The 14,755-nt window shown below is 47.6% G+C and overlaps 1 protein-coding gene across 16 annotated transcripts in view; it reads right to left on the bottom strand.

The window, feature by feature from the left end:
• Positions 1–14,755, bottom strand: part of MACF1 (microtubule actin crosslinking factor 1) — a 423,081-nt gene that overhangs the window by 29,307 nt on the left and 379,019 nt on the right. For all 16 annotated transcript variants that reach the window (XM_033953642.1, XM_033953648.1, XM_033953649.1 and 13 more), the window contains 6 exons: positions 12,663–12,851; positions 12,459–12,576; positions 11,565–11,731; positions 11,115–11,277; positions 10,489–10,643; positions 9,737–9,811 (listed from right to left, as the gene is read on the bottom strand). In XM_033953642.1, the coding sequence (XP_033809533.1) occupies positions 9,737–9,811; positions 10,489–10,643; positions 11,115–11,277; positions 11,565–11,731; positions 12,459–12,576; positions 12,663–12,851 (867 nt within the window). The remainder of the gene's footprint in view (positions 1–9,736; positions 9,812–10,488; positions 10,644–11,114; positions 11,278–11,564; positions 11,732–12,458; positions 12,577–12,662; positions 12,852–14,755) is intronic.

Below are 14,755 nucleotides of genomic sequence, written 5' to 3'. Positions count from 1 at the left end.
CAATGACCAAATGTGGCTCTCTTGTTCTCCTGAAACGACTTTGCCTTGATTAACCAGTTGCCCAAATAAGAATGCATAATAATTCCCTCATTGAGAAAAGAAACTGCTATTGCAACCATCACATCAGAAAAGGTCCTGGACACCTTCACTGAACCAAACAGAAGGGCCCAAAACCGGAAATGCTAGCCCTGTACTACAAACCAAAGAAATGACTGATGATCTCTTCAAATGGGAGGAGTGGTCTAGTGGTTAAGAGCTACCCAAGCTTCACGCTGCTGCTCCCTTGTGACCCTGGGCAAGTTACTTAATCCTCCACTGCCTCAAGGTATGTTAGGTAGATTGTGAGCCTACTAGGACAGATAGGGAAAACAAGCTTGAACACCAACAACTGAAGTGAGGCTCACCGGCCTGTAGTTTTCTGCTTCATCCCTGTGACCACTTTTATGAATAGGGACCACATCCGCTCTCCTCCAATCCCCAGGAATCACTCCCGTCTCCAGAGATTTGTTGAACAAGTCTTTAATAGGACTCGCCAGAACCTCTCTGCGCTCCCTTAGTATCCTGGGATGGATCCCGTCTGGTCCCATCGCTTTGTCTACCTTCAGTTTTTCAAGTTGCTCATAAACACCCTCCTCCGTGAACGGCGCAGAATCTACTCCATTTTCTCGTGTAACTTTGCTAGACAATCTCGGTCCTTCTCCAGGATTTTCTTCTGTGAACACAGAAAGCAATGTTACTTACCGTAACAGTTGTTATCCAGGGACAGCAGGCAGCTATTCTCACTAGTGGGTGATGTCATCCGACAGAGCCCCGATACGGATGTCTCACAAGCATGTCTTGCTTGAAGAAACTCAGAAGTTTCGAGATGCCCGCACCGCGCATGCGCCAGTGCCTTCCCGCCCGATGGTCCCGCCCGATGGTCAGTTCAGGTAGCTAGCAGAGAAGCCAACCCAGGGGAGGTGGGTGGGACGTGAGAATAGCTGCCTGCTGTCCCTGGATAACAACTGTTACGGTAAGTAACATTGCTTTATCCCAGGACAAGCAGGCAGGTATTCTCACTAGTGGGTGACCTCCAAGCTAACCTCAATGGGATGGTGGGAGAGTTGGCAACTTAGGAGAATAAATTTTGTAACACTGTTTGGCCAAACTGTCCATCCCTTCTGGAGAAAGTATCCAGACAATAATGAGAGGTGAATGTATGAACCGAGGACCAAGTGGCAGCTTTACAAATCTCCTCAATCGGTGTCGATCTGAGGAAGGCAACAGAGGCGGCCATTGCTCTGACCTTGTGGGCTGTGACCCTACAGGGAAGGGGCAATCCAGCCTGGACATAGCAGAAAGAGATACAAGCCGCCATCCAGTTGGAGATGGTGCGCTTCGATACAGGTCGTCCCAACTTGTTTGGATCAAAGGAGACGAAAAGTTGGGGAGCAGTTCTGTGTGGTTTGGTGCGATCCAAGTAGAAAGCCAAAGCACGTTTACAGTCCAGAGTGTGTAGAGCTGATTCTCCAGGATGAGAATGAGGCTTTGGAAAAAACACTGGAAGCACAATGGATTGGTTGAGATGAAAGTCAGAGACCACCTTAGGTAGGAATTTCGGATGAGTGCGGAGGACCACCTTGTCATGATGGAAAACTGTGAAAAGTGGGTCCGCCACCAAGGCCTGAAGCTCACTGACCCTGCGAGCAGATGTGAGGGCCACCAGAAAAACCACTTTCCAAGTGAGAAACTTAGTGGAGCCTTGCTCAGAGGCTCAAAAGGAGGTTTCATAAGGTGAGAAAGGACAACATTGAGATCCCAAACCACTGGAGGCGGTTTGAGGGGAGGAATGACATGAAAAAGTCCTTTCATAAATCTGGAAACCACAGGATGAGCAGAGAGAGGTTTCCCTTGTAGAGGCTGATGGAAAGCCGCAATAGCACTCAGGTGGACTCGTATAGATGTAGACTTGAGACCAGACTGAGACAGGTGTAGAATATAGTCCAAGACAGAGGATAAGGAGGCTCGCTGAGGCTCCTTAGAGTTAGAACTACACCATGAAGAAAATCTAGTCCATTTTTGGGAGTAGCATTGACGAGTAGCAGGCTTCCTGGAAGCCTCCAAGACATCCCTCACCGCCTGGGAAAACTGGTGAGGAGTTACGTTGAGAGGAACCAAGCTGTCAGGTGGAGAGACTGCAGGTTGGGATGAAGTAGAGATCCCTGATGCTGAGTAAGCAGTGAAGGAAACACTGGAAGAAGGAATGGCTCCCTGCTGCTGAGTTGAAGTAGAAGGGAGAACCAAGGTTGTCTGGGCCACCGAGGAGCTATTAGAATCATGGTGGCATGGTCCGACTTCAGCTTGACCAGAGTCTTTTGAATGAGAGGAAATGGAGGAAACGCATACAGAAAGCGATTCCCCCAATCCAGCAGAAAGGCATCTGCCTCGAGGCGATGAGGAGTGTAGATCCTGGAGCAAAAGAGAGGCAGTTTGAAGTTGTGGGGAGCCGCAAAGAGGACTATCTGAGGCGTCCCCCACTGTGCAAAGATCTGATGAAGGGGCGAGGAATGCAGTGTCCATTCGTGAGGCTGGAGGAGACGACTTAAGTTGTCCGCCAAGACATTGTCCTTCCCCTGAATGTAGACAGCTTTGAGGAAGGCGTTGTGGCGAACCGCCCAATCCCAGACTCTGAGAGCTTCCTGGCAGAGGGAGGCCGAGCCCGTGCCCCCCTGCTTGTTGACGTAATACATGGCGACCTGATTGTCTGTGCGAATGAGGACCACCATGTCATGAAGCAGATGTTGAAAAGCTTGAAGAGCATTGAAGATGGCTCTGAGCTCCAGAAGATTGATTTGATGGAGGCGGTCCGCACTGGTCCAGAATCCCTGTGTGCGAAGACCATCCAGATGTGCTCCCCAGGCATAGGTCGAGGAATCGGTTGTGAGAACCTTCTGGTGGGGAGGAGTGTGAAACAGCAAACCTCTGGATAGATTCGAAGAGGTCATCTACCAAAGTAGAGACTGCCGAAGAGCAGGAGTGACGATGATGTGTCGAGTCAACGGCTCCGACACCTGAGTCCATTGAGGAATTCTGAGATGGAGTCTGGCAAATGGCGTCACATGAACTGTAGAGGCCATGTGGCCCAGGAGGACCATCATGTGTCTCGCTGAGATGGATTGGCGAGAAGACACAGACTGGCAGAGACGAAGAAGAGCTTCTAGGCGCTGAGGAGGAAGGAATGCTCTGAGGTGGATGGTATCCAGGACCGCCCCGATGAAGGGGAGCGACTGTGAAGGTTGTAGATGAGACTTGGGAAAGTTGATCTCGAATCCCAAACTCTGCAGGAACAGAACCGTGGACAGGGTCGCCGAGACGACCTCCGAGGCCGAGGGCGCCTTGATGAGCCAGTCGTCGAGGTAGGGGAAAACCTGCAGACAAGTTTCAAGTTTATTAGGATTTTATATACCGCCTATCAAGGTTATCTAAGCGGTTTTAACAATCAGGTACTCAAGAATTTTCCCTATCTGTCCCGGTGGGCTCACAATCTATCTAATGTACCTGGGGCTATGGAGGACTGAGTAACTTGCCCAGGGTCACAAGGAGCAGCGCGGGATTTGAACCCACAACCCCAGGGTGCAGAGGCTGTAGATCCAACCCCTGTGCCACACACTCCTCCCCCGGTTCCGGAGTGCCGCGGCCACTACTACCAGACACTTCGTGAAGACTCTGGGAGACGATGACAGGCCGAAGGGAAGCACTCGATACTGCAGATGCAGATGTCCCACCCGAAATCTGAGGAACTTGCGAGAGGCCAGATGAATGGGAATGTGAGTGTAGGCCTCCTTGAGATCCAGAGAGCATAACCAGTCGTTCTGCTCGAGGAGGGGGGTAGAGAGAAGAAAGGGTCAGCATGCGGAACTTCTCTTTGACTAGGAATTTGTTGAGGACCCTGAGGTCCAAAATGGGGCGCAGGTCGCCCGTCTTCTTCGGAACAAGGAAGTACCGGGAGTAAAACCCCTGGTTGTGTTGGTCCACAGGGACCGGCTCGACGGCCCAGAGCCGGAGCAATGCCTGGGCTTCCTGAAGAAGAAGGGCGGTCTGTGTCAAGTTGGAAGGATACTCTCTTAGCCGGTGGTCCGGAGGGACCCGATGGAAATGAAGAGAGTATCCTTCCCTGATGATAGTAAGGACCCAGAGGTCAGTGGTTATAGCCTCCCAGCAATGATAAAAATGATGGAGGCACCCTCCGATGGGAAAAACAGGGGGAGGGGGAACGAGACTGGTTATGCCCTCTACGAGACAGTCAAAAAGGCTGAGGAGCCTTAGGGACAGCAGACGGTTGAGACTTTTGCTGAGCCTTCTGAGGGGGCTGCCGCTTCGCAGGTTGCCTCGCAGGAGGAGCTTGCCTCGGCTGATAACGCCGCTGATAGATCAATGGCGGTCGAGAGGGCCGAGACTGCTGAGGCTTAGGCTTCGGCCTAAGAATGGACTGGAAGGACTTTTCATGATCAGACAGCTTCTTAGTGACTGTCTCGATGGATTCGTCGAAAAGATCCGCCCCAGCACACGGGACGTTTGCCAGCCGGTCCTGAAGATTCGGGTCCATGTCAATGGTTCGTAACCAGGTCAAACGGCGCATCGCCACAGAGCAGGCTGCCGCTCGGGCCGAGAGCTCGAAAGCATCATAGGCAGACTGCATCAATTGAAGACGAAGCTGGGACAGTGATGCAACCACCTCCTCGAACTCAAACTGAGCCTGGGACTCGATGTAGGGCGTGAATTTCCGAAGCACAGATAGAAAAAATTCCAAGTAGGTGGCAAAGTGGAAATTATAATTCAGGACTCAAGACGCCATCATAGAATTCTGATAGATGCGTCGTCCAAACTTATCCATGGTCCTGCCCTCGTGGCCCGGAGGCACTGAAGCATACACCTGGCCAGGATGAGACCGCTTGAGCGAGGATTCGACCAGGAGGGACTGATGAGAAAGATGAGGTCCCTCGAAGCCCTTATGATGCACCGTGCGGTACCGAGCATCCAATTTTCCAGGGACCGCAGGGATAGAGTAAGGAGACTCAAAGCACCTCATGAAGGTCTGGTCGAGGAGCTTGTGCAGAGGTAGGCGTAAGGACTTGGCCGGAGGACGAGGCAAGTGCATGGTATCAAGGTACTCCTTGGAGTATCGAGACCCAGCATCGAGGGTAATGTCCATGTCATCCATCATCTGTCTGAGAAACGAGGAAAAGGACAGTTGGTCCGCCAGCGCCGGCCTTCGAGAAGGACTAGAAGAAGTCGAGGCTTCGGGCTCCATAGAGGCCTGTGAGCAACAGGGCGAGTAAAACACCTCAGGGTCCTCGAACTCCAGGCCCGGAGGAGGAGTCCCAGCTGAAGCAGAATACCCCATCCGAGGCAATTTCTTCTGGGGCGAGACGGTCGAGTGTCGAGAGGAATGCCTCGAAGAGTGTCTGGATCGATGCCCCTCTCAATGCCTGGAAGGGGATCGAGCCCTTCTGTGAGAATACTGGTCCCCAGAAGCCTCCAAGGAGCAGATAGGACTCGAGGCCGTCAATCGGAGAGGCGGAAGAGTCGGCGCCTCCCCAGAAACCGCCCAGGCTTGATAGGGGGTTCGGAAGAACTCGTCCTGCTTCCTGCTATGCCCAGAACTGGGAGGCCTCGAAGGTGGGCGCCACACTGTGTCATGGGGCGGGGTAATAGGTTCCAAGGGAGGTAAGTCGCTAAGGGAAGCTTTCCTCGAGGGAATAGGCTCCAAGGGAGGCATATCACTAAGGGAGGCCTTTCTCGAGGGAATCGGTTCCAAGGGAGGCATGGCACTACCCGAAGACCGCCTCGACGAACTGGACACCGCCCGCTGCTCCTCCTCACTAAGCAACGAGGTCGAGCGGTGCGGTGGAGGAGGGGGGGGCGGGCCGCCCCTCGGAGCCGGAACTGGCAGGTCACCCTGGATCGAGGCAATCAGCCGGGGACCCATGGTGGTCATGAGTTCCACAAACTGAGCCTCCAGAATGGACCTCAGCGAAGCCGATATGGAGGGATCCGCACCAAAAGGGGGCCCTTCCGCACGGGCTCCGCGCTCTTTCGGTGCTGCGTGCTTTTGCTTGCCAGCCTTCGGCACTTTAAGCACCACCGGTGGACCTATAGGGGTCGATACCTGTTCCGAGGAGACGGAAGAAGGCACCGACGCCGAGGTCGAGGCCGAAACCGGCGTGAACGAGGCTGTTTTCAGAAGGCCCGAAGCGGCCGGGGAGACAGAGGGCTTCGCCGAAGGAGTCGAGGCACCAGTCGATGTCGAAGCTGAAGGATCCAACGAAACTTCCATCTTGAACATGGACTCCCACAGCAGGCAGCGGCGCTTAAACGCTTGCGCCGTCAGAGTGGAGCAAGGCCGGCACGATTTCGGAAAGTGGTCCGGGCCCAGACACTGTAAGCAGCGTCGATGAGGGTCCGTGAGCGAAATCGCGCGCTGGCACTTGCTGCACTTTTTAAAACCAGTGATCGGCCGGGACATAGGCCGGAAAAGTTCCGCCGCAAGGTCGAAGGCGCGGAGCCCCAGCCACGCGGCCGACCCGGTATCGGAAGGAAAAATTTTTTTTTTTTTTAAAGAAATCAAAGAAAGAAAATAAATGCACGGGAGAGCCAAAAGAACCCAACCCGCGGCAATAAGAAGATAAAAAAACAGATTCAATGGGCGCAGAATTGAAGTGAACTTCTCAGCTCCGCGGAAGAAAAAGAACTGAGGAGACACGCCCGGACCATCGGGCGGGAAGGCACTGGCGCATGCGCGGTGCGGGCATCTCGAAACTTCTGAGTTTCTTCAAGCAAGACATGCTTGTGAGACGTCCGTATCGGGGCTCTGTCGGATGACATCACCCACTAGTGAGAATACCTGCCTGCCTGCCTGCCTGGGATAACAGAAGTATTTGTTTAGCACATTCGCTTTCTCCTCATCACTCTCCACATATTGGTTCCCAGCATCTTTTAGCCTAGCAATTCCATTTTTCATCTTCCTCCTTCACTAATATATCTGAAAAAATTTTTGTCTCCCTTTTTTACATTTTTAGCCATTTGTTCTTCCGCCTGTGCTTTCGCCAGACGTATCTCTCTCTTGGCTTCTTTCAGTTTCACCCTGTAGTCCTTTCTGCTCTCCTCTTCTTGGGTTTTTTTTTAATTTCACGAACGCCAACTCTTTCGCCTTTATTTTCTCAGCCACTAGGTTGGAGAACCATATCGGCTTCCTTTTTCTCTTGTTTTTATTGATTTTCTTCACATAAAGGTCCGTAGCCATTTTTATCGCTCTTTTCAGCTTAGACCACTGTCTTTCCACTTCTCTTATGTCCTCCCATCCTAACAGCTCTTTCTTCAGGTACTCTCCCATTGCATTAAAGTCCGTACGTTTGAAATCTAGAACTTTAAGTATCGTGCGGCCGCTCTCCACTTTAGCCATTATATCAAACCAAACAGTTTGATGATCGCTACTTCCCAGGAGAGCACCCACTCGAACATTAGAACTCTCTCCATTTGTGAGGACCAGATCCAATATCGCTTTTTCCCTTGTGGGTTCCATCACCATTTGTCTGAGCAGAGCCTCTTGAAAGACATCCACAATCTCCCTACTTCTTTCCGATTCCGCAGACGGAACATTCCAGTCCGCATTCGGCAGGTTGAAATCTCCCAACAGCAGAACCTCCTCTTTCCTTCCAAACTTTTGGTTATCCACAATCAGATCCTTATCAATTTGCTGCGATTGAGTCGGAGGTTTGTAGACTACACCCACGTAGATAGAAGTTCCATCTTCTCTTTTCAGAGCAATCCATATCGCTTCTTCCTCTCCCCAGGTCCCTTGCATTTCGATCGCTTGAATATTGATCTTTACATAGAGAGCTACTCCTCCACCTTTTTGACCATCTTTGTCCTTCCTAAAAAGATTATATCCAGGTATGTTTGCATCCCATCCATATGATTCACTGAACCATGTCTCTGTGATAGCGACAATATCTAGATTTGCCTCTAACATCAGGGCTTGCAGATCATGAACTTTGTTGCTTAGACTGCGAGCATTTGTGGTCATCGCTTTCCAGCTATTTTTCAGCGATAATCTTTTTCGTATGGATTTTTGTTTCGTTTCACTTTTCGTTGCAATGCTAAGAAATTAGTTGCTAAAATTGTTTATGTTGCAATCTTTACTACTATCACATCTTTTCTTTTACCAGGGGTGGTCTCTATAATTGTTCTTCGTACATACACCACCCTCACCTTCTAGTTTAAATGCCTAGAAAAATATTGTCTAAATTTCTCTGCAAGGTTTCTTTTTCCTGCTGTAGTAATATGTAGCCCATCAGTGCAATATAGCTTCTTGTCCTTCCATGTATTTCCCCATCCTCCTATGTACCTGAAGCCTTCTTGATGACACCAGGCTTTGAGCCATCTATTAAAGTCCTCTGTGTTTTTCACTCTTTGCTCTCCCTTTCCATATGCAGGCAGTATTTCAGAAAAAGCTAAAGTCTTTACAAAAGGTTTCACGCCCTCACCAAGCTCCCGAAAAGCTTTCTGTGCTGCAAGTGTGGAGTTGTTGGCCAGGTCATTTGTTCCCAGATGGATAACAACATCAGTGTTAAAATCCTTAGTTTCTTCCTTAATTATAGTCTGTATTTGCCTGGAACTCCTGGTAGCTGAGGATCCTGGAAGACATTTCACTATTTTGGTCTCCTCGCCTTGTGTTCCAAGGTTAATGCCTCTGATGATGGAATCCCCCAACAGTAATAGTTTTCTGTTTTTAGCTTTTTTATTTGTGCTTAGGGTGCACTTGTTCTTTTGAGTTATCTTCATTGGTTCCAGTCCCACCTCTCTTCTGTTTTCTTGAGTATCGCAGTGCACTAGTGGAGCGAAGGAATTCTGTAGAGGTAATATTTGTGAAGGTGGATATTTCTTTTGTTACATGTCGCAGTCTTCCTGAGCCTACTGTGACCCATTTATTCCTGGGCTGCCTGGATTTTGTCATTCAACAGAACCGATCGCTGTGATGAAAGACATTGTTATGGATATAGTATTTCAGACTCTTCAAGTCACCAGTCCTATAAAATAAACTTGGATCTGAATGGCTGGATTTTCTGCAGAATGAGGAGTTAAGGGGATCATGCAAGTTCCTTCTGCTGATGTGAAATAAAACTCCAAAACTGAGCACATCAAGCAGAAGAAATTAATACAGCAACTCTACCTAAAACGCTTTTGGCTACATCAGTTGGCAATTCAGATTAAACATAGAAGCATAGAAACATGATGGCAGATAAAGGCCAAATGGCCCATCCGCTATCTCCTCTTCTCCCTATTGGCTAAGGCTCTTAACATTTGCATCTCCTCTTCCTATTGGCTAAGGCTCTTTACACCTGCATTGTGAGGTCATAGAGCTTTATGGTTATAGAAATATGATGGCAGATGTAGGCCAAATGGCCCATCCAGTCTGCCCATCCACAGTAACCATTAGAACCTACTGTTCTTTTTCACTTTTTGAGAAGATTCTGTTTTCATTTATAAAAACTTCTATCAAAGTAAACTAAGCAAACTTCTTCAGGGTGCCTCACACAGGTGCAGATAAGGGAGGTCAGTTTGGAAGCATTGTGTTGCATGGTAGAACAAGGCGAACACTTTAGCAAACTGGAGGGGACAGCGTGGATGAGGGTGGAAGAACCTAACACTGATCTCAACCAGCAATCAATTTAACTGCCCATTGTTTCTTTCTTACCCGGTACTTGTTTTCTCCGATTTGCTCCACTTGGAACCTTTTGGCGCACTTACATTGAGCTACCTGTCTTGTGACCTGTTGGATTAAAATAAGAAAGATGACAACTGTGAAGCAAAAGCAGAATTCAGTTTCCTATGTAAACACCTCTGGATTCATTCATAAGTGAGAGCAGATAATGAGCTGCCTGGTCCATCCAGTCCCATCCATCATCAGGGCAATGTTGAACCAACAGTTCCCGTACAAGATGTCCTCCCCCGGTAAGAGGAATATTAGTTTATCCAAAGCATCCCAATGGGTGAATGTGATGGAAAAGATAGGGTGATACACAGAGTTCGGCATTGTCCAGAGGAATGGAGAAGGGCGGATATTGTCCCTCTCCATAAAAGCAGAAGGAAGGAGAGGGTTGCGAACATCAGGTAAGTAAAACACTTCTACAAGAGAGGATAGTGAGGTTTCTGAAATCCAATGTACTGCAGGAGCCGAGGCAGATTTTGTTTAACATTCTGTATCTTGCCTGGGAATTTAACACTTATTATTCCATTAATTTCTTTCCACTGGTTTGCTTGTATCATCCCACTCCTTCCCTATTCCCTGATTATCCTAGACAGGAGGCAAAATGACACAGTTTATGCTGTAGCATAAGGTTTTGTGCTCCTAGAACACTCTCTGTCCCCTTTCGCACAAATAATCTGTTTACAGAGGCTGGAAAAGAGCTGTTTTTCCATGATCACCCAGGAGAGAGCGCTACTTACTTCATCTTCTATTTTATCGGCATCTGTGGTTGGTCGGTAAGCGTCCTTGTTGGGATGGAGAACGGCTACAAACTCATAGTAATCAATGTAGCCATCTGCATCACGGTCAAAGATATCAGCCACGGCACTCATCTCGAGTCTGGTGGTCGGGAACTCTGTGAGAAGAATCATTGAATTGAATTACATGGAGGTCTGCAGGAATATAATTGGCAAAAGATGAAGTAAAGCCAGTTTTCATGCAAGGATCTTTTCTTCCTAGGGGGATGAATGTCGGGTCTATGTGCAACCAAGCAGCTGTGTTTCTGGGAGAATTTAGGAACATTTTTCCTTTGCTGCCAAGGAACCTTCAAGGTGCTGCTGGGTTGAGATTAACAAAATAACAAGGGAATCTTGGGCCACTGTATTTGCATACTGTGGAAGAGGTTGAAAACCAATGAGTTCTCACTCGAGCCATGTTGCAAATTTTAAGAACTAGTACACAGCAATTGTAGTGTCTGCAAACTGGGAAAACACAAAAGAGCTACTCTATTGAATCAGATCAATCCAGGTGTGTACGTGAGACAGTAATAATTGAAACACTAATTCTTGTTCTGTTTAATTTGAAATCTGAGGTATCAGGGACTCACTGGATGCCAGAATCCCATCGATGAACTCCTGTCTTGTGATTTTCCCATCCTGGTCTTTGTCAATACGCCGGAAGAAATCCATCACCCGAGACTTCTTGTGATTCATCCAGCGCATGTATTTCTTCCTCCAGATATCAAAGTCAAAGTTTGCAAACTCCTTCAGCTGGAATAAGATGGAGAAGCATGAAGAAGTGAAGCAGTTAGCATGCACTGCCTCCCTAGGATCTAACATTTGGAGAGACACCTTTAGACAGTAAATACAGCAGACATTTCCTTAAGACCTGTGAGCAGTATTTTTTCATTTGTAGAACATCTTAAAATAAAAATACTATTATTCAAATTGTAACATTTCAGTTTCCTAAATCAGGGCTCTTTTCAAGAGTGGACTATAATAGCAATGCTGATGAAAATTCAAGAATAAGGGAGCCAGGTGTGTAAGGCAGACATTACCTCTTCAAGCCTGTCAAGAGCATCATTCAGCTTTCTCTGTCTCTCCAAGGCCAGAAGCCAGACTTGCTGCCAGCGGGCAGAGAGTTGGTTAATGCGGGGGTTCTTCGTTTCAGCTTGAGAGAGATGAGAAAGTGGTGGCAAAGGTGATGCCTGGTTTATAGACTTTCCTTAAGGAAGAGAAAGACATCAGGGCAATTGAGCAACAGGTCAGATATGCAGTTCAATCAATGCTCAGAAAATCATAGGCAACAGGGCAAAATAAGGTAACCCTTAAAATGATTTCTTAACTGCCCAGTTGCTCAAGCACCAATAACATGACCCAAACTTACTTTCTTTGTACGATGCACAAAGCTCTGGCAACCTGGTAAAAAATACCAGGCTGGGAGCGATTTTGTTTTGCCAGGCTATGCTCAGCACACATAGCATGCAAATTGAGTAGAGTTAAGCGGAGCTCGCAAGCAGTTTATTAAAAATGTTTTTTGTTCTTGTTTTAAACACCCATTATGGACATACCTGGTGTGCGTCTGTTACCTGAGTAGGTGTCCCACGCCTAAAAGCTGTGTTCTGACTCTAGGCGTGAGGCATACACTCACAAAACTGATGCACAAACAGCTAGCGGCAGCTCCAGACCTGCTGGAAAATTTGACCCGGTACGAGGTGGGCATTCCGTTCTTTGCATTACAAGGAGTGCTCATTTTAAAAATAAAGAGCGCCTTGAAATGCCTTTGCATAAGGTTCTCGGTGGCTGCTACCGTGATTGATAAAAGCCCTCGAAGGTTGAGCTGCCTTGCATGTTAAACTGGTTACAACCAGTTTTACTTGCAAGGCAAGCTTTTGGGCATGAGGGCCAAACTCGGCTGAGGAGAGCAGTAGTTATGGAGCTGTGACACTTACTGCTGCTGCGTGACTTCTCAATGAACGGCGCATGGTTTGGATCAGTTGTCCTCCGCTTGTGGGTCTTGGTGATTTTATCCACATCGGGCTGCTTTCGAGTCATCTCCTCCATGAAAGACTAGTCCGTGAACAAAGAAAGCAATTAAAGTCTAAACACACACTAGAATGAGTTTAATGACCTCCAAGTTGACCGTAGGACATTACCTGGTGTTCGGAGATCATCACTTTGACCTGATCGATGTTCTGTGGGATTGGCTCTTGGTCCTGCTGCATCAGGGTTGTTTCAGCCCACTGAATCCATGTCAACAGCTCTTCCAGTAACTCGGAATTTGCCAACAGCTCTGTGAGTGCAGACTCTAGCCTCTGTTGGTGTTGTTTTGCCCATGTTAGAACCTAAAAGAAGCCCCAATAAGAATGGCAAATCAGGAAAAAAAAACAACTGTACAATGTGTTATTTAAAAATAAGACAAAGCTATAAGGATACCAGAAATTACACAATTAATTCAATAAGCTAAAAGAGAACCAGAGCTGCATCGAGACCCACTTTCTTACCATTTCCAACTAGCTCTCTCCACAGGAAGACAAAGTCCCACTAGGCATCTGTAAACAGCTCAACAAATAAATTTTCCTTTCTGACCCCAAAATGCTGCTGACCTAAGAGCTAGATAGAATAAGTCCATCCTGGTTGATTTGTGGGGGAAATGGAAAAACGTGTTTTGCTTGGTTCCTGCCTTGTGCCTCTGAAATACTGGGGATCCTGCAGAACTCCATTATGATGGACAGGCTTCCCAGATTACAGAGAGGCACATAACCGGGTTTTTTATTTTTCACATAAATGCACTTACTTTCTTCTGTCATTACAGGGCAGGAAACCTACCCTGCACTTTTTCTTAATAAGTAGCTATGCTCACCATCTACAAGTATATTTTCTGTTCATTTGGATTTAGTTGTAACTATAAAAACAAAAAACTGTGGCTACAGATGTTCTGGAGATAATTTATTATACACTGACATAAAAACATGAAAATTCAATGAAAAAAGTACAATGATAAAAAATACAGTGGTAAAATGGGTCATGGCAATGGGTCACGAGCGGAGTTCCACAGGGGTCGGTGCTGGGACCTCTATTGTTTAATATATTTATTGACGATCTGGAGACCGGGACAAAATGTGAGGTTATCAAATTTGCTGATGACACCAAACTCTGCAGCAGGGTTAGGAACACAGAAGACTGTGAAAACCTGCAAAGGGACCTAACGAGACTGGTAGACTGGGCAAATAAGTGGCAAATGAGTTTTAACGTAGAGAAATGCAAAGTCATGCATGTAGGGAAAAAGAACCCGATGTTCAGCTACAAAATGGGGGGAACACGGCTAGGGGTGAGTAACCTTGAAAGGGATCTGGGAGTTATGGTTGACACATCACTGAAACCATCGGCACAGTGTGCGACAGCCTCAAAGAAAGCAAATAGAATGCTGGGCATCATCAAAAAAGGTATCACAACCAGGACAAAGGAAGTCATCATGCCGCTGTATCGCGCAATGGTGCGCCCGCACCTGGAGTACTGTGTTCAATACTGGTCGCCGTACCTCAAAAAGGATATGGCGGTACTCGAGGGAGTGCAGAGGAGGGCGACTAAACTGATAAAAGGTATGGAAAATTTCTCATACGCTGACAGGTTAAAAAAGCTGGGGCTGTTCTCCCTGGAGAAGAGGAGACTTAGAGGGGACATGATAGAAACTTTCAAAATCCTAAAGGGCATAGAGAAAGTGAATAAGAACAGATTCTTCAAACTGTGGGGAGCCACAAGCACTAGGGGTCACTCGGAGAAATTGAAAGGGGACAGGTTTAGAACAAATGCTAGGAAGTTCTTTTTTACCCAGAGGGTGGTGGACACATGGAACAAGCTTCCAGAGGAGGTGATAAGCCAGAACTCTGTACAGGGGTTCAAGAAGGGTTTGGATAGGTTCCTGGAGGATAAGGGGATAGAGGGGTACAGATAGAACTTGAGGTAGGTTATTGAATTGGTCAGTAACCACTTCACAGGTCGCGGACCTGATGGGCCGCCGCGGGAGCGGACCGCTGGGCAGGATGGACCTCTGGTCTGACCCAGTGGAGGCAACTTCTTATGTTCTTAAAAATCCAATCGGACCCAAAATACCACTGTATTTTTTATCATTGTACTTTTTTCACTGAATTTTCATGTTTTTATATGTCAGTGTATAATAAATTATCTCCAGAACATCTGTAGCCACAGTTTTTTGTTTTCATCGGTGGATCATAGGGTCTCCCCATTT

The sequence above is a fragment of the Geotrypetes seraphini genome, chromosome 8 (genome assembly GCF_902459505.1).
Source record: "Geotrypetes seraphini chromosome 8, aGeoSer1.1, whole genome shotgun sequence".
Lineage (NCBI taxonomy): Eukaryota > Metazoa > Chordata > Amphibia > Gymnophiona > Dermophiidae > Geotrypetes > Geotrypetes seraphini.
This window is presented reverse-complemented; position numbering and strand designations above follow the sequence as displayed.